This window comes from Papaver somniferum, chromosome 7 (genome assembly GCF_003573695.1).
Source record: "Papaver somniferum cultivar HN1 chromosome 7, ASM357369v1, whole genome shotgun sequence".
NCBI lineage: Eukaryota > Viridiplantae > Streptophyta > Magnoliopsida > Ranunculales > Papaveraceae > Papaver > Papaver somniferum.
The window spans coordinates 265405595-265429665 of record NC_039364.1 but is presented as its reverse complement, the minus strand read 5'-3'; the positions used below and the strand labels follow the sequence as shown (position 1 = coordinate 265429665).

The window sequence follows — 24071 nt, the reverse complement described above, 5'->3', positions numbered from 1 at the left end:
TGGAATACCAATTGTCCTGATACTTTTATGGTACTCACAATATATCTCAATCGTCTCTTCTGCAACATTCTCTTCGGCAATGCATCCACAAGGTTGATTCTTGTTTCGCACATGCCCCTTTATAACCTTCATACACCTTTCGAAAGGATACATCCATCGAAAGCAAACCGGACCGCATAACTTCACTTCCCTGGTAAGATGTACAGTTAAATGAATCATGATGTCAAATAAGGATGGAAGAAAATACTTCTCTAGTAAGCATAACGTCACACAGAGATCCTCTTGCAATTTATCTAGCTCTTCCACCTTGATTTCTTTGGCAGACATTGATCTGAAAAAAAAAAAACCTGATAATAGCATATCTCACAGGTATAGGCATAATTGATCGAATAGCGACGGGAAAAAATTGTTGCATAAGCATATGGTAATCATGTGATTTGAGTCCGATCAGCTTACGCTCTTTTAGGTTCACAAGGGTGGAAAAATTCGAACAATACCCTTCTGGAACTCTTAACTCGGATAGTGTCTCCAAGAATATGTCTTTTTCTTCCGTAGTTAATGTATAACATGCTGCGGGAAGTATCGTTCCTTTGTCATCTGTCTTAGGGTGTAACTCCGATTTTAACCCCAAACGCACCAAATCCTTTCTGGCGTTTAATCCATCTTTTGTATTCCCGTTGTGCAGCAACGTTCCAACAAGACTTTGTCCCACATTCTTTTCGACATGCATGAAATCAATACAATGTTGGACATCATTATAGCGCCAGTAAGTGGTTTCCCTGCCTTCCTCTTCCTCACCTAACCTATCGACTTCTTTTGATATTTTTCTGATGTGCTCAATTTTGGTTTTTCTGATGCGCTTCATATTTCCACCTTTTCCAGGTGTAGCCTGCACGTCTTCCCCTTGAGTATTCGTCCCCTTCTTTCCCCATGAATTCTTTATACATTTTACCTCCTCATATATTTTTTCCCTGGTCATTGGTTCTGGAGCAGTCTCTCACTCTTGTTTTCCGCCAAATGCCCCCTTATGCCTTCTGAACGGATGCTCATAGGGTAAAAATCTTCTATAACCAACACAAACATTCTTGTTTGAGTCATGAAGCCTAATATTGTGCGTTTTTTTCCGACACACCACACAACCATGATATCCAGCGTAGAGACAACCACATAGTGTACCAAGAGCAGGATAATCGTTTATCGTCCACAAAACAACTACACGTAGAGTAAACATTTCTTGGGAATATGCATCCCATGTTCTCTTTCCCTTCTCAAATAAGAATTGAAAATCTTTAACAAGAGGTTCTAAAAATACATCGATGTTGTTTCCTGGCGCACCATCTATAAGTAACGACAACATGATGAACTTTCTCTTCATACACTGCCCCGGTGGAAGGTTGTAAATCACAACCAAAACTGGCCATACACTGTGATGTTTGGTGCCTGTGTTTACATCAACTCCATCAGCCGAAACGGCTAACCGCAGATTTCTTGGATCACCTTTAATTTCTGGGAAATTGTTATCTATCTCTCTCCAAGCATGTGAGTCTGCCGGATGACGTAAAACACCGTCTTTGTTTCTAGTGGTATCGTGCCATATCAAATCTTCTGTTGTGTGCTTCAATTGAAACAGCCGCTGAAATCTTGGGATGATGTCGAAGTACCACAATACCTTTGCTGGAACATTCTCGTAAACTTTACCATCCCTGTCAACTTTCCATCTGGGTGCTTTACAAGTAGGACACACTTTTCATCCTTGTACTCATTCCAATAAAGAATGCAGTTGTTGATACATGCATGTATCTTTGTGTACCCTGAACCCATTGCTTTAAATATTTTCTTTGACTGATATGTACTCCTCGCCGTTAAATTACCTTCTTTGGGAAGCATGTCCTTTAACAAGGGTAACAATTCATTAAAAAACATGTCTGATGCACCGTGCTTACTCTTCAACTTAAACAACTGCACAATTGCATACAACTTTGTGAAGTTGGGACATCCTTCGTATAAGGGCTTTTCAGCATTTTCAAGTAACTTTTTAAACTTTATAGGGTCATCTGCGAACTCTTCTGCAGCCTGCATCATATCTATAGTGTCTGGAGCATCAGTGGGAGTTCCCATTACAAAATCTTCGTCTGGAGCATCAGTGGGAGTTCCCATTTCAAATTCAGCGTGCATACCATTGTTGATGTTAAATGGCCTACTACTAGTTATTGCCTCATACTTTTCCCCATGCTTATTCCAAATAGTATACGTTTGATCGATTCCATTTACGAATAAATGATCTTCTACGTCGTCAACGGAGCATGCACAGAGATTTAAACAATCTGTACACGGACACAACATAAGAAATTCATCATATGTCTCACCCTCCTCCTTGAGATGGTTGACAGCATACCGCAGAAACGCCGCAACTCCTTCTCTATAACGTTTCTTCGTTCTATCGGTACTCATTCAGTTGCACTCCAATGAAAGCAAAAACTGATAAATCAATTCAGAAATACAAGCTTAGCATTAACTAATAAATATGTTTCATTTCAAAATAGTAGTTATCCCCTGACTTGACAATTTAGACATACAAGTCTTGAAATTACCAATAAATTCAGCACCATTTGAAACATAAAAAATTTATATGGACAAACATGGTAATAACAGATGAAACAGGAAATATGCAATTTCCCTCATAGAAACCCATAATCATGCCACACAAACCCATAATCACACATCCAGTATTAACTCAGGAAAATTGGTCTAGTACTTTCAGTATATTGAGTCATTTCAAGTTTTGGAATAACACATACTGAATCTGGAAAACTCAATCTGGAGAAGATGGGAGCAAATGAATCTGGATGATAATAAGACAAATTCTAAGTGGTACTATTTATAATGCAAAGAGTTTGAACTGTGGCCAATTCATAGTGCAGCAGCGAAGATGAAGGGTCTGTATGTCAGCCGCAGTTGGGAGATTTCACGAGAATGAATTGCAGCAGCTCTAGGGTCAGTGTGTTTGTTAAATTAGAGTAAACACTGATATGTGCAGTCGGCAGTTAGAGTCAACAGTGTCATTTCACAAACCCATAATCACACATCCACACAAACCCATAATCAAAATGTCATTTCAAATAAGTACTCTAATTGATTAACTTAGCAATATCTGATCATAAGTAGTATGTACCTAGTTCTATAATTGACATAGTTGGCAAATTTTATATCTCTGGGAGCTCAAATCTTCTTCTTTAGACAGATGTGAAGTCACATCTGTCGAGAAAGAGCTCTAATGTTCATGAAGAATGATTGCACAATGACAATGAGAAAAAAATACAAAGTACTTAACACTGGTGCATAGTACATCAAGGCTTGAAAAACATACCTATAAGTAACTTTGAGTCAGTTTTAGTGATTCTTTAAAAAAATGCCTTCCTTTTCTGGCTTTTCTCTCCTCGTCTCAAAGTGCTGATTTAGTAGAAATTAGATCCAGAAACAGCAAATCCCAGGCAACTGTTGCAAAAAGTTAAGAATTTTATCATTGCAAATTTTCAAATTCTTCCAAAGGTCTTAACTGAAAATGCTCGAAACTGCACGATGGTATTATACATAAAGCAAATCACTAAATCTGTCTCTCCTGGAACTGGAAACTCAATGCTTTCACTGAAGAATAATGACACCCCTGAAACGGATTGAAAACAAATACATGTACCTACAATACATCACCCATTTAGCTACAAATTCAAAAACAAATAGGATAACATCACCCATTTAGTTCTATGAAACATCACCAGATTGAATGAAACATCACCCATTCAGCTACAATACATCACCCATTTAGCTACCCATTTTACTAGTCCCTCAAATAGGATAACATCACCAGATAAGTTCTATGAAACATGCTCACAGATTCAACATGATGTACTGAACAACAAAGCAGTAGTGAGCACAGATTCTATATGTTGCAGGAAAAAGAATAGACACAAACTTTAGTGCAGCGAAAAAGAATTTTAGTGCACAAACTTCAGACACAAACTTTACTCAACAGATTTTATATGTTGCAGGAGTTAATAACATTTCAGGCAAACATGGGGTATATCATTCAAGACAGAGCATGAAAAGTTCAGAGGTTTAACTAAATTACAATGGGGTTACAGTTCAACAAGCTATCATGATAATTATCAGAGATAATAACTTTAAGGTTTGAGAATGATACCTCCAGTATAAACTGGGTTTAGTCACTACCACAGATTGTGATGCTCCTTCTTACCCCCTCCTTAGTTTGTATTTCAGCCTCACAAGTACCTGGTTGCTCAAAAGAGATTGTCAGGACTAACAAATTCAGAGAGCATCAATGCTGACTAACATCAAGGGAACCAGATGAAGGTAACACATAGTGCAATGGGTTACATCAAAATTCAAAATAGTAACACTTATTACTACGCAAAAATCATCTAGTATAATGAGAATTTCTGCAATCTAAGAATGAATGCTACAACATACCTAAGATGGGAGTAAATCAGACTGATTTTAGGGTTGAATCTATAGATATTCTAAAACATCAAGGGGCAATAATCCCGCCCAAAAGTTATTTCTTTTGATTTCAACCCCAAAATAAAAAGGTTAGGGTTTAAATCGAAAAATAATTGACTGGGATTATTACCGCTAGATGTTTTCAATATTCTTGATTTCATCAGATTTTCATCCTATGGAGGTGCAGAAATATTTCCAAAATTGAAGACTAAATCTTCCCTGAAAATCCCCTTATTTTCTGCCAGAATATCAGTTGGAGAATTTTTTTCCTTAAGATAGAGAGATATGGATGAAGTGATTTAGAGATTTTAGGGATGAACTGATAGGCGTACATGCCTGTTTGAGAAGAATACTCATTTTACATTGTTAATGTCAAAACCGAGCATGTGTTTGTCTTTTTTTTTAATAGGGTTGACCGACACAAGTAAAGAAAATGCAAAAAAAAAATTGTTAAATTAGTTTGTGAGTATAGTTAATTTATCAAAAAAAAAAGTTAAGTTAAATTATTTCCCCACACAAATTAAATTAAAATTAAATTATAGCTAATTATAAATTATTCGATCAAAATTAAATTAAAATTAAATTATAAATTATTCGATTAAAATTAAATTATTACTCGAACTCGTTCCGAATCGATCAATATTTCAGGTGAAGTGTCGAGTCTTGATTATGTAATAACTAAATTTGATTATGTAATAACTAAATTTCGCCGTGTCTCGATTCCAAAAGACGAAGTTCCGTTTTCATCAGTTTTACTCGAACTCGTTTCGAATCGATCAATATTTCAGGTGAAGTGTCGAGTCTTGATCATGTAATAACTAAATTTTGATTATGTAATAACTAAATTATGATTATTTAATAATTAAATTTTGCCGTGTCTCGATTCCAAAGGATGAAGTTCCATTTTCATCAGTTTTACTCGAACTCGTTCCGAATCGATCAATATTTCAGGTGAAGTGTCCAATCTTGATTATGTAACTAAATTTTGATTATGTAATAACTAAATTATGATTATGTAATAATTAAATTTTGCCGTGTCTCGATTCCAAAGGACGAAGTTCCGTTTTCATCAGTTTTACTCGAACTCGTTTCTAATCGATCAATATTTCAGGTGAAGTGTCGAGTCTTGATTATGTAACTAAATTTTGATCATGTAATAACTAAATTTTGATTATGTAATAACTAAATTTTCCCGTGTCTCGATTCCAAAGGACGAAGTTCCATTTTCATCAGTTTTACTCGAACTCGTTCCGAATCGATCAATATTTCAGGTGAAGTGTCGAGTCTTGATTATGTAACTAAATTTTCATCATGTAATAACTAAATTTTGATTATGTAATAACTAAATTATGATTTTTTAATAACTAAATTTTTCCGTGTCTCGATTCCAAAGGACGAAGTTCCATTTTCATCAGTTTTACTTGAACTCGTTCCGAATCGATCAATATTTCAGGTGAAGTGTCGAGTCTTGATTATGTAACTAAATTTTGATCATTTAATAGCTAAATTTTAATTATGTAATAACTAAATTACGATTATGTAATAACTAAATTTTTCCGTGTCTCGATTCCAAAGGACGAAGTTCCATTTTCATCAGTTTTACTCGAACTCGTTCCGAATCGATCAATATTTCAGGTGAAGTGTCGAGTCTTGATTATGTAACTAAATTTTGATCATGTAATAACTAAATTTTGATTATGTAATAACTAATTTTTGATTATGTAATAACTAAATTTTTCCGTGTCTTGATTCCAAAGGACGAAGTTCCATTTTCATCAGTTTTACTCGAACTCGTTCCGAATCGATCAATATTTCAGGTGAAGTGTCGAGTCTTGATTATGTAACTAAATTTTGATCATGTAATAACTAAATTTTGGTTTTGTAATAATTAATTATGATTATGTAATAACTAAATTTTGCCGTGTCTCGATTCCAAAGGACGAAGTTCCATTTTCATCAGTTTTACTCGAACTCGTTCCGAATCGATCAATATTTCAGGTGAAATGTCGAGTCTTGATTATGTAACTAAATTTTGATTATGTAATAAAAAAAAGTAAAAAGAAAAAAAATGAAAAAAAAATTAAGTAAAAAATGAAAAATAATGAAAAATTTTATGCCACATTTATGTCCAGCCCAGTCAATTACATGGTTTAAGCTAACACTCCAGCCCAGTCCATTACATGGTTTAAGCTAACACTCCAGCCCAGTCCATTACGATTTTACTTATGTTATTTCAAAATGCATCGAATAGGATGTCCATAGTAAATCTAACGGTGAATATGTTTATCACAAGCCCAACCAATAGTTAGATTAATAGGGAAGAACCTCTTATCTTACGCTCTGTAACACCTCAAAATTCTGTTCGTTTTATCTTTCCTCTTAAACCAGAGTTACAGAGCGGAGAGAACTAGAGAAACCTAAGCAGAGTAAAAAGGGGATAAAGTTCTAGGCTTAAAATCAGGGAAACATTGAGATTTGTTAGAGTAAAAAGGGAAATCGGATTTCTAAAGTTTGGAAATATTTTTAGGTCTACCGTAGGATCAAAATCAAATGGTATTTTCTTAGGAGATTTTTCCGAAAAAAGGAAATCGTAGACCAAACTCAATCTATTTTTCAGTTCACCCTAAATAATTTTGAGCGGGATGAAAATGAAACGCAAAATCTTTTCGGCGGGATTATTCAATCTGTGCGAATTTATAAAGGGCCGTATGATGTTGAGGAATTGCATGGCTAAATCTTATAAAGGTATATCCTTTTCTCAATCTTTCTTTCGTCTAAAAAGCTTAGTTATTCAAACCTTAATTTTTGAATCAGACCCAATTGATTCAAAGGTTAAGTTTTGACTCAAACCCTAATTCTTAATTTTTGATTCATTGAAAGCAGGGTTTATGCACCTGTTTATTTCTTATTAAGAAGAACAATGGTGTGCATGCATGTTTAAGCTTTTCCTATGTTATGCTTAGGATCTTTATGCAGATTATATTCTAAGTTGCACAATGGCTGGATAACAACTCAATCTTCTATGGTTATGGAAATTCTATTCTTTTATGTTTTTTTCTTTCTTTTCCGATGAATCTGATTAATGTTTTTCACACTGCAAACAATAGTTTAAGCTTCTGTGGTTCTCCCTGAAACCACTCGACATCACATTCTTATCTCATTTAGCTGGCCACATTCTCTGTCGTGTATACTACCGTGTCATTGACTTTTTGTATAATGGGATTGTAATTATGTCAGTGCTAGGTCAATTGAATGTTATTCCCTGGTTTTTTTATCTGTCTATTCTGATGAATGTTTTTCACACTGCAAACCAATAGTTTAAACTTCTGTGGTTCTCCCTGAAACCACTAGAAATCACATTTTATCTCATTTTCATCAATTTTAGCTGGCCAGTAAGCTTCCATCTGTCGTGTATACTCCCGTGTCATTGACATTTTGTATAATGGGATTATAATTATGTCGGAGATCGGCATCCGTCGTTTGTTTTTAGGGAACTTGGTAGGTTTACATAATTGTGTATGTTTGAACTGGAGTCTTGCTTGACTTCTTTCAATGCTCTAGTAAAAACCTCAGCGATTAATAATTTTTTAATTGTTATATCTTTTTACAATTCTGAGACGGCATCCTGCTCTTGCATCTAATCATACTAATCAAGACCATGTTAGTACTGACATAATCAAGACCATGTTAATTGACTGTTATTTAATTTTTTCTTGTGTCTAGCTTAATAAATTTTGACTTTTGATTGAAAAGAATTCAGACCTTATTTGATTGAATCATATACATGTATATGCAATTTCCTATATGACTACACAAGATAATTCGAGTTGGGAGCCAGAGTATGATGATGATGAGTATGCTGAAAATGAGACTGCAGCCCTGGAGGCTCAAGCCTTGCAGAATTCAGGAGAGTAAGAGGATGAAGACGAAGATTCCGATGGTAGTCGCACCGGTTCCGATGGTGATAGCTCCAGTTCTGATGATGAATCGACTGAAAGTCCTGAACAGCCTGGTAATACTATACTAGCTTGTCTGTTTTTGTTTGCTTTGGACTTAAAAAATATGAGTACACTCTTACACCATGGTTAATCTTATTTTGGGTTTTTGAACTATAAAAAGACACAGGAGCTCCAAACAATACAGTAGAGTCTAAGGAGGATAATGTTCGAGGTTTAACAAGATTAAAGAAGCTAAAGAAAAATTTTGACGGCGAGAAGCACGTGATAGAATTTGATAATTTATGTCGATTTAAGGGGAAATATAAAGCTGAAGTTGCTAGTTACATGGGTGTATTGGTACGTCGAGACGTTGGTCTAAGGCACTTGAAGTGGAAGGAAGTGAATTCAGTGATGAGGGATAAGTTATGGAACGAACTATTGGTATGTATATGCTGATCTATATTGATTTTTAATACTATATTTGTTATTAATTTGTTACCTGCCGTTAACATCTCCATATTTTGGCAGCGGTTTTATGAAATTGAGGAGACTATGAGAAGACAGATTATGAAATATTTTGGTGAACATTTGCGCAACTTCAGAAGAAAGTTGTATGTAAAGTTCATAGTTCCCAATTTGGGTAAACCTGCTAAACTAAATACTGCTCCTACACAATATCGTGTCATTGTGAACCAAGAACAATGGGACAAGTTCGTAAAGTGGAGGTTGTCTGATAAATGCAAGGTTGTATATTGCACGTTTTAGTTTGGAAATATTGATATTAATTTCATTAATTAGTCTAACTTTTTTATGAATGAAATTCTTTAAATCTGTATGCTCAGGAGTTGTCCATTAGGGGAGATAAGGCGCGTAAGAACCACAAATATAACCACAGGACGGGAAGAGCAGGGTATGCATGGCTATTGGAAAAATTAGTAAGTCCAGTTTGTTATAAAAAATTATTATTATTTCCAGCTTAAATTATAGTATTATCTATCTAATTTTTCTTCTTATGTATTTTATAATTACTATATTAATGAGAAAGAGATCCTTGAAGATGAAAATCCTTCACGATCTTTACTATGGAGGAAGGCACATCAAAACAAAAATGGAGAATACGATGACGATGATGTTAGGGAAAAAGCAGCTCAGCTTGTAAGACGACTGAAACTATCTAGCTATTTGTTTTGTGCTTGAGTAAATGTGAAAATAATTTGCTTTAATTGATTATCACTTCTAATCCCTTAATTCTTTTTTTGTGCAGGAGGATTTTGATAAGCAGCTGGAAGATGGAACTTTGACAAAACAACCAGGCAATGATTCTATCACCCTTGTATTTGGGGAAGAACATGCTGGGCGTGTAAGATGTATAGGCAAGGGAGTGACTCCAACAACGTACTGGCACCTGCCACGGAAAGGAGCATCCAAGGAGCACATTGAACTGAAGAAACAACTGGAAGATGAAAGACGCGCGAACCAAATGTTGAGAGATAGGAAGGATGCAGAAATGAAGGAAATGAAGGCAGCAATGAAGGCACAAGAAAAAATGATGAGCAGCTTAATGTCTCAGCTAAAATCTCAAGGCATATTGAAAAAGAAAATCAAAAGCAAAAAGGCACGGGTATGTTTAACATCATCCAAGTAATTTTGATTAAGTATGTATTTCCTAATAATTCTGCAGTATCTAATATGTCAACTGCACTATATAGAAATATCCTATTAGAGAGAAGTCTCTTATGCTTGAATCCCCTGTTACAAGCATTTCTCCGACTGAAAGGAATGAATCTAATACAAATAGAAATGACCCTGAATCTGAACATGTATCTCAGTCTACGGGATCGAAAGATAGTTCTGAACTCCAAATGGTATGTTTCTTTTGAAGGTATTTAAAATATATAGTGCTTTGAGAGTTCCATTTTTTGTTGATGTTAATATAGCTTATATTTTTGTAGTCTGGAAAATACAAACAAAAGTCTCCTGCATCTGAGCATCTACCCCTTAGTTCACCAGACATTTCTCAATCGAAAGACAAAACTGAACTTTCAACGGTATGTCATTTTCACAGGCATTTAAGCATTTTGAGATTTGAATCTGTTGATGTCAATATAACATTTATGTTTTGCAGATTGGTAAATGCAAACTGGCTCATGCTTCACTGAGAAATATCATTGCATGGGGTTCGGTTCTTCCATCAGTGCCAGGTCAGAAGGTTCATGGAGATCCATTCCGGGATGATTGTGTCAGAGTGACGGTTGTAAAGTCGATATTAAAGAATCATTTTTTTCCAGTCCCATCTACTCATCTCAAAACAGTAGAGGATGCTGAAAAATCTGTAGTAGCTTGGCCTAAAGAGTTTGTGATATCTTGCTCTACTGTAAGTTTCTTTATTATACATGTTTATTACCTTCTGCATCCTGACCATATAACTGTTAACATGGTTTTTTCCCTTAATTATACATCCACTGGCTTGCTGCAGGGCCATCCACTTTCAGACCCCGGTGAACATGTTTCTGACCCAAACGATGAATATGATTCTAACCCAAACACTAAGAAGACAAAGAAGAAGAAACGTTCATATATGAAGAGCGGGGAACTAAAGTCTCGGAGATCCAGAAAGAGACTCAAGACTGCATCCTAATTATTAATATAAATAGTCGTGGACTATAGGATTTGGACGTTTAAACTTTTAAGTCTCTCTTTGAAAGTTTGTTTTCTCAAGGTTACTGCACAATTATCAGATTGAGATGTTTATTGTATTGTGAAATGAAATTATTTTGGTACAATTCTAATTGTAGTCTTCATTAATTTTTTATGGATGGTTATTTAGGTGATTTTTGAATAGCTACATTGAAAACACTTGATGTGTCCAAAAGGTGAACAATAGCTACATTCAAAACACTTGATGTGTCCAAAAGGTGAACAATAGCTACATTCAAAAAACTTGATGTGTCCAAAAGGTGAACAATAGCTACATTGAAAACACTTGATGTGTCCAAAGGTTGAACAATAGCTACATTCAAAAAACTTGATGTGTCCAAAAGTTGAACAATAGCTACATTGAAAACACTTGATGTGTCCAAAAGGTGAACAATATCTACATTCAACACACTTGATGTGTCTTTCGAAAAAATTTAGCCACGGTGCTACAAAGTTTTAGTAGCCATAACTTATTAATTGTCCATGTAAAATGTTTATCATGTGTCCAAAAATATGGATGGCCATGGTACCATAGATTAAACGTGACTACAAATCATGTATTAGCCATGTTAAATTATTTTCCGTGTGTCCAAATGATAGAGATGGCCATGGTTGAGAAAAATTAGTCTGACCGCAACTCATGAATTGGCCATGATAAAATGAATTTTGCGTGTCCAATTGATAACAAAGGCCACGGCTATAATAAAATTTACGTGACTTTAAGGTAAACTTTAGCCACATATAATTAAATTGTGTGTCTATAAGGATCCTATGGCCACGGTGATAGTGAAAATGCTTAACTACCAAAAAAATATTGAGTACCATATAGACACGGTTTTAGAGTTATGGCCATGGTTAATCATATTTTATAGCCACTCAAAGTTTATGCAGCCATAGGGATACCTTTTTGTCTCGGCACCTGATGACACATTTTTGGAGTGAAAAAAATCCATGACCAAAAGCCTATGGACACGGTGATTAAGTGTGGCCAATGTGAAGATTTGTACTAGTGTAAACGTAATACCTTAACCAAGCAAATTACTTATGTGAGTCATGGCGGTGGCACATTGTCCTATTATCGACATGTTCCCTTACATGTACCACAACACAATCAACTTACTTAATCAGGCCTTAAATAGGGATATCATAATGATCCAGTAATGTCTTCAAAAGAAAACAATTTCTGTTAACATTCATCCAATAACATAAAAGTATACTAAAGTGGATACAGAAATAAGTTCAGAACAATAACAATAATAAGATCTCAATAAGTGTTCAAACATAAGCAAAAGTCTAAGTGAAACTAATTGTTTGTTACTCCCTCAAGACCCATGTTTCCAACATGTTCCAGAAAGGTCTTAGGAGGTAACGCCTTCGTAAATGCATCTGCAATCATAAGTTTTGTGCCTATGTGTTCAATGAATAACTTTTTCATCTGAACAGCTTGCTTCACGCATAGGTACTTTAGATCCATGTGTCTTGAACCCTTTAGTATATCTAGCGTGCTTTGAAAAGAATACTGCTGCGGCATTATCACAGTAAAGTTTCACAGGTGCGGAGGCAAAATTTAGGTCTCCAAACATTGAGATGAAATTCCGCAGCCATGAAAAGTGATTTGTAGCCTCATAACATGGTAAAAATCCAGCTTCCATTGTTGAGCCAGTGAGAATAGACTCTTTTGCACTTTTCCATGATATTGCTCCTCCATCTAATAGAAAAAGATATCCAAAAGTGCTCTTTCGAGTATCATTACATCCCATGAAATCGGAATCTGAATAGCCAACCATCTCAAATTGATCTGACTTCGTAAATGTGAGACGATGATCCTTCGTTCCTTGCAGGTACCTTAAAACTTTCTTTGCATCTTTCCAGTGTTCCATTCCAGGATTCACAAGGTATCTTCCCAGCATACCAACTATATAGCTGATATCTTGTCGTGTGCAAACTTGAGCATACATTAAACTTCCCACCACATAAGCATAAGGGATTTTATCCATTTGCTTACGTTCCAGTTCATTCTTAGGACAAAGACTGAGTCCAAACTTATCTCCTTTAGAAACCGGAACTATACTTGGCTTACATGCATTCATCTCAAACCTCTCTAGAATTCTTTCGATATATGCTTTCTGTGAGATTGATAATGTTCCAAGTGATCTATCACGGGATATTTCTATCCCAATCACATAATAAGCCTCACCCATATCTTTCATTTCAAAATTCTTCGAGAGATATTCCTTAGTTTCATGCATAAGACCAAGATCACTACTCGCAAGTAGTATGTTATCTACATACAATACCAAAAATATGAACTTCCTCCCACTGATCTTGAGATATATGCATGTATCTACAGCATTTTCTTGAAAACCAAATTTTTGAATGGTTTCGTTGAATTTTAGATACCACTGCCTGGAGGCTTGCTTAAGTCCATAAATTGATTTCTTAAGTTTGCAGACCATGTGTTCTTGTCCTTCTAAGACAAAACATTCAGGTTGACACATGTAAATATCTTCCTCAAGCTCACCATTTAGAAAAGTTGTTTTCACATCCATTTGATGTAACTCAAGGTCATATTGAGCTACTAATGCCAGAATAATTCTGAGAGAGTCTTTCTTTGACACATGAGAAAAGGTCTCTTTGTAATCAATGCCATCTTTCTGAGTGAAACCTTTGGCTACAAGTCTAGCTTTATAACATTGATTATTGCCATTAGCATCGCGTTTGGTCTTAAAGACCCATTTACACCCGATTGCTTTGTGTCCTTCAGGCAATTCAACGTATTCCCAGACTCTATTATCATCCATCGATTTTTTCTCTACTTTCGTAGCATTAATCCATTTATCAGAATTACTACACTTGATAGCTTGTGAATAAGAAACTGGATCTTTCATAATCCCTAAATCAAAATCCGATTCTTGTAGATAAACCACATAATCATCATAAATAGCCCTTTTCCGTTCTCTAGTAGATCTTCTTAAGGCTACTTCTTGTGGTTGTTCTACAATTTCTTCAGTGGAAATAGTCTCATCATGAAGCTCCGGTGCCATTATTTGTGTTATTTCATCATCAATCGGTTCTACAACCGAAGGAGTCACAATATCTGTAGAAATCTGAGGTAAAGGGATTATTACTCTGATTTCTTGAACATATTTTTCTTGCACTGGTGTATACTCACACTAACTTTGCCATCCTTAATGAATTTTGCATTTCCAGTTTCAACAATTCTCATACTATGGGTAGGACAATAAATAATATACCCCTTAGATTTTTCAGGAAAACCAATAAAGTAACCGCTAACAGTTTTCATATCCAATTTCTTTTCTTTGGGATTATAAACTTTCGCTTCTGCTGAACAACCCCGAACTTCCAGGTGTTTTAAATTAGGTTTCCAACCCTTCCACAGTTCAAAAGGAGTCTTTGGAACTGATTTTCTTGGAACTCTATTTAAAATGTACACATCATAATGAAGAGCATACATCCACAAACTTAAGGGTAAACTCGCATGACTAATCATGCTTCTAAACATTTCCATTATAGTACGATTTCGCCTTTCAGCTACACCATTCTTCCAAGGTGAACCTGGCGTTGTGTATTGAGCAACAATTCCAAGCTTTTGGAGAAGTAAAGCGAAAGGTCCAGGATGTTGTCCTGTTTCGTCATACCTTCCATAATACTCTCCACCCCAATCAGACCTAATGATTTTCACCTTCTTTTCTAATTGCCTCTCAACTTCAGTAATGAATTGCTCCACATCATTCACAGCTTGAGATTTATCATGCAATAAGTAAATATAACAATAACGTGAAAAATCATCAATAAAGGTGATACAATATTTTTCTCCTCCAAAAGTTGGAACGTCGAAGGGTCCACAAATATCTGTATGTATTATTTCAAGGAGTTCGGAACTTCTTGTGGCACCTTTCTTTGTGTGTTTTGTCATCTTGCCTTTAATACAATCCACACAACTCTTATAATCAGTAAAATCAAGGATCTGTAGAATCCCATCTTTTACCAATCTTTGAAGATTTTCACGAGATATGTGTCCAAGATTCTTATGCCACAAGAATGAGGAATTACCCTCAGCATGTTCAGTTCTATCATTATGATGCATGGTCAAATAGGTTCCAGGTATTAATGATGATAAATGTAACTTGTAAAGACCATCAGAAAGATAACCAGAACCAATAACTTTATAATCTTTAAACAAACTAAAACATCCATTGGCAATTTGAAATTGAAAACCTTGTTTATCTAGTTATGAAACTGTTAAATTGCGGGAAATAGTTGGAACATAAAGAGTGTTTTATAAATCAAGAAAGTATCCATGATCTAGAATCATACGATAGGTGCCTACATCATTAACTGGGGATTTATTGCCATTGCCCATAAAAGGAAGTTTTCATTCTGGTTTGTGAGTTGGGTTGAAAGGTATCCCTGCATCGAATTCGAAACATGAACATTAGCACCAGAATCAAACCACCATGATAAAGAAGATTCTTTAACAGTCAAATTTGTTTCAAAATAGCTTAGGAATTCCAAAGGATTACCTTTCTTTTCGAACCATTTTTGACGCTTAGTGCAATCTTTCTGAAAATGACTAGGTTTCTTACAGAAACGACACTTATTGTCATCTTGCTTTGCCTTCTTCTTTTCATGTTGACCAGAATTATTCTGTGGTGCTCCCTTATTGCCCTTTGCAGGCTTGCACTTATTATTCACTCCTCGATTGACGAAATGTTCTTGATTAAGCCCTTGCTGGTTTAGCCTAGCTTCCTCTTGAACCAACATGTTTCCCAGTTCATTTGCAGTCCACTTTTCCTTAATAGTGTTGTAATGCACTTGAAAAGGGGAATATTGAGGCGGAAGCGAATTGAGAATGAATTGGACAAGAAAATTCTCATCCACAGTTAATTTCATCTCAGTGAGCTTAGCAGAAATACTACGCATTTCTATCACGTGCTGGTGCATTGACCTTACACCGGTATATTTCATGGTTGTAAGATCAGTCATCAGCTTCCTAGCTAGAGACTTATCCGCTGTCTTCAAGCGTTCCTTTACGATTTCCATAAAGTCCTTTGCATTTTTAGGTTTGGGAAGCGATTCTTTAATGTTTTCATCAATGTGCATTCGCATCAACTGTATGCTCAGCCTATCACTTGTCTCCCACTTTTTCAAGAGATCCTTATCTTCAGTGGAACTCTTATCATCTATAATTGGTTTTTCAATTTGGAGAGCAAGGTCAATATCCTGCACACCCAAAGTGAACTCAACAATTCTATTTCCATTCTGAGAAGTTGGTACCATTGAAGAATGAGATAGAAGAAGTATACGAATGCAAAGACTTAGAACTAGAAGCTGTAATACATGACAAAGATACGCAAAGTCAAACTCACACGCATACAAATTAAGAAACTACTGCGGGTAGAATCTTAATAAAACAACAATCATGTCATAAAGTCATAAAAAAAAATTCACACATATATAAGCAAGTAAAGACAAACATCTGTGGACATTATTCCTTTCATGGTTACATACATAAACATAATATTTATTCAAACATGTGAATTAGAGTTACATGTGGGTAACTTTTCATTATAATATGTATGACTAAATAGTTAATTTCTTTATGTTTATATATACAAACACTTGAACAAACATCTCTTGTGGGTGATAGTTATTCTTATGTGATTACACAAAACGATATAGACTTACAATGACATGTTAATATAACATAATACTTTAGTATCACTGTGGTGATAGCCAAAGAACATACAAATCAAACATTTTTAATAACTATACATATTCAAGTTAGGTTACATTTGAAATCAAGGTCAACAGTCCAAAAAAAATACATCATGTGAAAGTCAACATTCAAAACTATCAAAGTCAACGGTCAACATTGGTAGTCAAACAGTTAGTCAAAGTCAACAATAGAAGTCAAACGGTCATCCAAAGTCAACAGCCAATATAGGAAGTCAAATAGTCAGTCAACCGTGGAAGTCAAACAGACATAAAAAAAAATTCTTCATGGTAGACGAACATCTCATGTCCGACCTTCGAAAACAGATACAGATACGCATAACCTATGTGGGCCAAGCCCAAAGAGTCTAATAAACATTACAGTGACCCTATATGTTATATAATCGAAAAATGAAAATTAAATTTCACAATGAATACTGTTTAACCCTCCTAGCATACATTATGACTATCAAAACGGCGTTTTGACTTTACACATCAATCAACAGAACATGTTATTGATCTTAAACAAATCACATCATATCATCATATTGAATCATGTTCACCCAGAGATCACACAAACTCATGTTATCGTCAAATAAGTCAAACACCACACATTAATCATACATGTCATGAACCATACAGAAAAATGTGTATTTTTGCCGGAAAAAAAATAGCCACACTAATGGATTGCAAGAGTCCGTACAAAGCAAAGACAAATCATTATTCATGATGCTATTTTTGTTATTTCTTAATGATTCATGGTATATAAATATAAACACCATTATTCGGAATCAAAACAGACATGATGATGGATTTAAATAAACACAACAATTACATACAAATATCAAGGAAAATCATGGAGTTATAAACCATTGCTCTAGATGCCAAATATAAGTTTTATTTTATATATATAATGGTCGGATCTTCGAACAGCATGACAATCAAAATACGTATAGTTGTGTTAAAATAGAATACCTGATGAAGCCATCGATTGAATCCAAGAAATCCTCCAAAGCTGCAAGCACACCCGTAGAACAGAATATAATGGAATATCTTGGTTTCTCCTTCTTGACCCTTTTGTGTAATGAATAATAAAATTCTCGAACCCTATACTGATGGCTATAGAGTTCCTTTTATAGGTAGAAGGAGGACCAAGGTTCCTAGGGTTAGAGTTCGCATTCAATCTCGACCGTCCATCAAGGAAGAGATATAGAAAATAGGCCCAAGAAATGGTAACCAATATACTTAGCAATATTCTCAATTAACCAAAAGATAATACATGGGCCCACAAGATATTTTATATGCATAAAAATATTCTTACAAACAAATGAAATTACTTTGACGAACACATTACATGCATAAACAAAGTTTAGAACGAATACAATCTCTTACCGCTTAGAATACGCTTCATATTTGTTGAACGTTGACTCATGGTTGGAAGCTTTATAGGTTGTTTCTATAGGTTTGTGTTTCTAGGAACAATCGCGTCTCTTGACTATCTTTCGAACAATCGCGTCTGTTGACTATCTTTGTAGGAACAATCGCGTCTCTTGGCTAATTGCTGCATCCTCTGGCACTTACACGCCATCCTAAAAGATTTACCCTATACATATATCTGATCTGATGTCTTTTAACGAAGAGACTGCTAATCAAAACTGCTACTTGTGTTTTCCTTGGTACAATCGCGTCTCTGACTATCTTTCGAACACATGAAAATTCGCGTCTCTTGGATAATTGTTGCATCCTATGGCACTTACACGGCATCCTAAAAGATTTGCTCCATATGTATATTATCTGATGTCTTTTAACGAAGAGACTGCTAATCAAAACTGACATGCTGACTTGGCACTCTATATTTCAGGCAAACTTAAAATTGAATCTGCTTTCGACATGTCAGCATAAGTATTCTCCTTTATATAAAAAAGTATTGATATCAAACCAAACCCTAAGATTTCAGTAGAAGTTTTAGTCTAACACAGTGAGATTGCGGAGACTACCGAGAGTGAGGTTGTGCTGAGGGAAAAACCAGCAACCCGAGTTATGATCGGAGTTTTGATTTATGTGGAACCTCTGCACATTCCTTGGAGATCAAAGAGGAGAGATACGGATCCTTGAAATTGTTGTCATAATGACTTCTCCTCTCAAGTTTATGTGGTTCCTTCTGGTAAGATCTGTATGCAATAATGGTGTTTGATTTCATTCTCTTGCACACAACATTGACTTTCATATTTTGTTTTTTCTAAGCAGATACTCCAGTTTCATCTTCAGCGGCATTGTTGTTGGCACTCATCAACAGATCTCTTAAGCCAGAGAAATAGATCAATTATGCAGTGCTACTGCTACTTGTTAGAGAAATTTGCTGTTTTCGTTTGGAATCTGTATTCATGTCTGAACTTCTGAGCTTACATTTCAATTGGTAGAGAAGAAATTATTCTTTGTAGACCTTACTTGCTGCTACAAACATTCAGTTTAGATCTATAAATGTTGTAAGCTTGTTTCTATGTAATATTTTGGAACTATCCAACTGGATTCGTAAACTATTTTGTAATAAATCAGATTCCGATGTAACGAGTCAGATTCAGGTAAACTACTACCAATCTTATTCAAGTTGAAAATTCTTATATTTTAATTAAAAAAGATAGATTAAAGCGCAAAGGTTATATTCGTTTAAACCTCGAATAGGTCTAGTACTTACAAGCCCAGGTAGCTAGGGAAAAAAAACAAATGAAAGAAAAGAAAGAAGACTCCTCCACATGCATAATCTTCAACATTATTCGAAATCTTCGTCACTTCCAAATACTTCAATGATCCCAAAGGTTGTAAGTTCAGCATCATCGTTGTCGAAAATTCGTAGCTATACTAAAACGAGAAAACAAGAGTTCTCAATCATTGTTATACAGTTTCATAGTATCATTATATGGTATCAAAGTTCAATTGTATCACAACTTCGACAATAATACTATGGTGAAATATATCACTCCCCCTTTGTCAATACTCCATCTCACATGGAAACCACTCCCCCTTACATAATGATCCGAAAACCATATGTATTTGTAGTATGAACTACATATTAATTCTCCCCCTTTTTGTCAATAAAATTGGCAAAGGTACGAAAACGGGATCCTAATGAAATTTCCAAAAGAGACATTTCATGACCAAAAGAAAGCACATATCATCTTATTTAGATGAAATCATATAGACGAAGCTAAATGAATTCATCAAGGAGTTTATAAAGATACAAGATAACCCCTATAATATTCCACAGCCGCACTCCCCATAAAGATTTGGCAATTAAGCACAAGTTCAATTAAGAACTCTCCCACATAATATGTCATTCCCGAAAGAACAACAAGAGCGGCCTTAATTTCAAAAGAAAAGAAGGATTTCTTTGGACATAACAAATCACATAAAGTATGAATTTGAATCCAAACATACTCAATTAAATTAACCTTAAGAGAACCCATGATTAATTTAATCGCAAATGCTCAACATAAGTGAAATGGAGTCTCAAAGATACTCAATTAGATTAATCACAAGAGAACCCATAATTAATTTAATCGGAATACACAACCAAATTAACCACAAAAAGTAATCAATTTAATTGGTCATGCTCGACATAAGAGAACTTACGGAGCAACAACTAAACAACCAAACGAGGATGATTAATTTAGTTGATCATGCTCGACATAAAGTACCTTACGGAGAAACAACTAAGCTAATCATAAGCGAATGAATAAACTCAGTCGATAGTCCTCAACATAAGACACCTTATGGAACAATACAGTATATGCACAAAATTGTAGACCGGAGGTCGACCAAATAATGTAGAATAAGAAAGGATTCATTCTATTTTCCATCACCATTTGCACAATGACATACAATAGACATAATCCTTGTAAACAAAAGATTTTAACCTATGTTCCATCAATAATTGACATAATAGGCTTAACTTTTGCATTGTCAAAAGTTCATTCCTTCTTTTATCAATACATGCATATCGACATATGAAAGACTTGACTTTTGACTAGGTATGAGACAATCATAGTTCATGGATGCAAACACACATATCGCATAACAAATTTCAATATATAAAACCATAAAGGTTAATACTGCAAAAATCATCTTCCAAACAGTTTTAGAATTTAAACCAATAAACCTAAAAACATGAAGATGAAAACGTTGGACATAGCTATGTGTAATCACAATAATGGCTATTCCAAACTCTAGTTATTCTTCTAAACAAAACAAGAAAATAGAAGATTTACTAGGCATATGAAATCAAATTACTCATCATTTTCATCATCGGAACCACTCCAAGATGCTTGAATCATGTTCAATTCTTCCTTGAGCTCGGGAAACTTAGTTGCAACCAATGACAGTTGTTCTTGTACGCACTTCACTCTTGAATTTACCTTACACACACCCTTGTGAATTTTTTGAAGTAGACTCAAGGTGGTAGCTATAGGGTCACAATATTCAAGGGGATTATCTCTTTGTCTTTTTCAAACATTCTCCCTTATGCGTTTGAAAGTACATAGACGAACCAGTTTGGGAACCCTAAGTGAGTTGCCAATTGCATCAATACCACGTTCACATCAAATTTGACCAATCAAGCATGGGTAACCTAACTTCTTGCTGGGTGAAGTCATCGAGATCATTTGAGAAATGATGAAACCACAAGTATCGAGACTCGGAACACCCAATTCAAAGAAATAAACCAATTCCGAAAATCATGACTCCGCTTCTCAATTGTGGAGGGACAAATATTAGAGATACCAAGTTTACCAAAAGCCATCAAAGCAACACTAAGATCATTAATAGGAAACTTTCCTTGATTCCAAGTTGCCTTCTTACCGCAAAGGCCAATAGAGATGTCATCAGGCGATGGTCGTTCATCACTTGGTCTAGGTAGACGAACATTTTCCAATGAAGTATTGGTAATCTTCGAAATCAACTCTGTATTAATAAGAAATCTTTCTCTATTTATCATGGTTTTGAATTCCATTTTACCAAGATCAATATCATGAATGTTGGCATAGAAGACTCTTGTGAGAGTATCAAATCCTTGACCAAGACCATCAAATAAGTTTCCAATATTGAACTTTCCAAAGTAAACTAAATCCTCTTTATGTCCACTAGAGGAATCCAATTTTTTTTCTAGAATAAAACCCATAGATGAAACCCTTTCAAAAATATTAGCACAAGAATCATTGACAAACCTAATTCAAATAGAATTTTGGTCTAAAGGAAGATTCATGCTAGAGAAACCCAAACTTTTTGAAGATCTTTTTGAACCCCTGAGATTCATCATGAGATCTAGAAATTGGAGAGGAACAAGAGGAAATTACTTACTTGGAATGAACTTTGACCACCTCCTTGTCTTAGAAAACCATTTCAAAGATTAGGTTTGAGATTAGGTTTTAGAAATTTAGAAACACCATTTCAAAGATTAGTTTTGATATTTTTGTATTCAGAATAAGTGATTCAAAAGAATAATTTAGAGGATCGATCTTCATTACGATCCAATAATAAGTGGTTGATGAAAATGAAAAACTTTTAGAAGTTATATCGGCAAAACTTTTATAGGTTCGACTAAGAAAACAATAGTATTAATAGGTAGTCGAACATCCTCTCTAGTGGAGTTTTTAACTAAGTTTGGCTAGTAAAATAGAGATGGCCGAACATCCCCTTTAGTAGTGTGTGGACTCAGTTCGGCTTGGAGTACTCAAGAACATTTAGACGAATTTAGATTTTGTGTTTAACAAAGTTATTTTCGGGGATGCCGAGTTTATCATGTTCCTATCCGAACCCAAAATAGAACAAAAATACATTTACAGAAAATTTGGGTAGTAAAACAAGAACGTTCGCCTACAAAATTAAAATATTCGGTAAGGACTTTATTATTCTGGAAATAGCTAACAACGCGTTTACAAAAAGTTCATCATGGAAACAGCTTAGCTGGTCTTCATATTCTTTTTTTTATCACATTTGGATAGTTAAATTAGAGTTTTTGCAAAAAATTCCTAACCTAATCTCTCTCCGCAACTTCAATTTTTATGGGTACTACTGCATTTATCAATCACAAGTATAAAGAGGACAAGACATGGGTTAGCCAGAACGTACATTCTAGCGTGCAAATTTCCAAAATCCGAATTTAAAGAAAACATGGGAGCGGGCGAGGGAAAAAACAAATTAGGGAAAAGTTCGAAAAGAAAATTAGTAGAAGTGTTCTCTCAAACTATTATTAAAAGTTTTAGTTAGATTATCTTAAACTTAGGATAATTTAAGTAAGGGGTTACCAGATCATTTATTAACACAAAATTGGTCAAATATCCCAATAACAATAATTTTTGGGTGAAAAGGACATGTAAAACTATTCAGGATGTAAACAGTTTCATCCTACCCATTTTCAAATATTTTTTCTTATTTTTAATTTACATCAGGATGCATCCAATTTCACCCTCGCTATATTTTAAGTTTAAACCCGGATGAATCCAGATTCATTCTTGCTATTCTTTGGTGTCCATTTCACCTATATTAATTTTTGCTGGTCCATTAGAACCATGTTTTAAAAATATTTGGGTAATTGACCCAATTTCTCATCATTTAATATAAAATAGGATTAGGGATGGAGCCAAGACTGGAACGCTGCGGGTCCAAAAATTTTCTGTTTTCTGACGTACATAAAAAACGATCCATATGATGAGTAGTTATAATCTAAAGACTTAAAGGCCCAGACAAATAAAGCTCCCACGTTGAACGGTGAGGAAACCCTCACTTCCTATTGGCCGAAATAGGTTTCTTTTAAATTTTGCGAAACCAGGGTTTTGGTGAAGACACTTGGCAATGTATGATTGGTTTAAAAAGAATAGGAAAAAGATTTAAAAAAGAAAAGGAAACCAAATTCAATTTGGAATTCATGAAGTGACAATATTTATGTGAGAACATTTGGCAACGTTTGACTGGTTCAAAAATTACAAACTTAAAAGGAAACCATAACTTATCGCGTTTTTTTATGGAAGTTCAAATTCAATATGGATATCGGGTATTTACTATATTAGGACTATTTTTTCCAAATTAATATATAAAGGGGAAAAATTCCACATATTTTCTGCGAAAATAAAAATAAAAAGTAAATAAAATCTGCACATTTCCTCCACCTATATAATTATTTACCCCGCCACG

At 34.9% G+C, this 24071-nt stretch overlaps 1 protein-coding gene across 1 annotated transcript; it reads right to left on the bottom strand.

The window, feature by feature from the left end:
* Positions 1-997: 997 nt before the first annotated feature.
* On the bottom strand, positions 998-2451 carry LOC113296524. The gene is made up of 3 exons (XM_026544830.1): positions 1811-2451; positions 1424-1718; positions 998-1264 (listed from the first exon to the last, which is right to left on the bottom strand). Exons 1-3 carry the CDS (start codon positions 2449-2451, stop codon positions 998-1000), a joined length of 1203 nt encoding a protein of 400 aa, XP_026400615.1.
* Between the last annotated feature and the right edge of the window lie 21620 nt (positions 2452-24071).

Bases quoted from the DNA above. Each gene is read 5' to 3' on its own strand.
- LOC113296524 (XM_026544830.1), bottom strand. From the start codon at position 2,451: ATGAGTACCGATAGAACGAAGAAACGTTATAGAGAAGGAGTTGCGGCG. The intron at 1,719-1,810 runs GTACACAAAGAT...TAAAGCACCCAG, and splicing joins TTTAAAGCAATGGGTTCAGG to ATGGAAAGTTGACAGGGATG. The intron at 1,265-1,423 runs GTATGGCCAGTT...TTATTTGAGAAG, and splicing joins CAGGCACCAAACATCACAGT to GGAAAGAGAACATGGGATGC.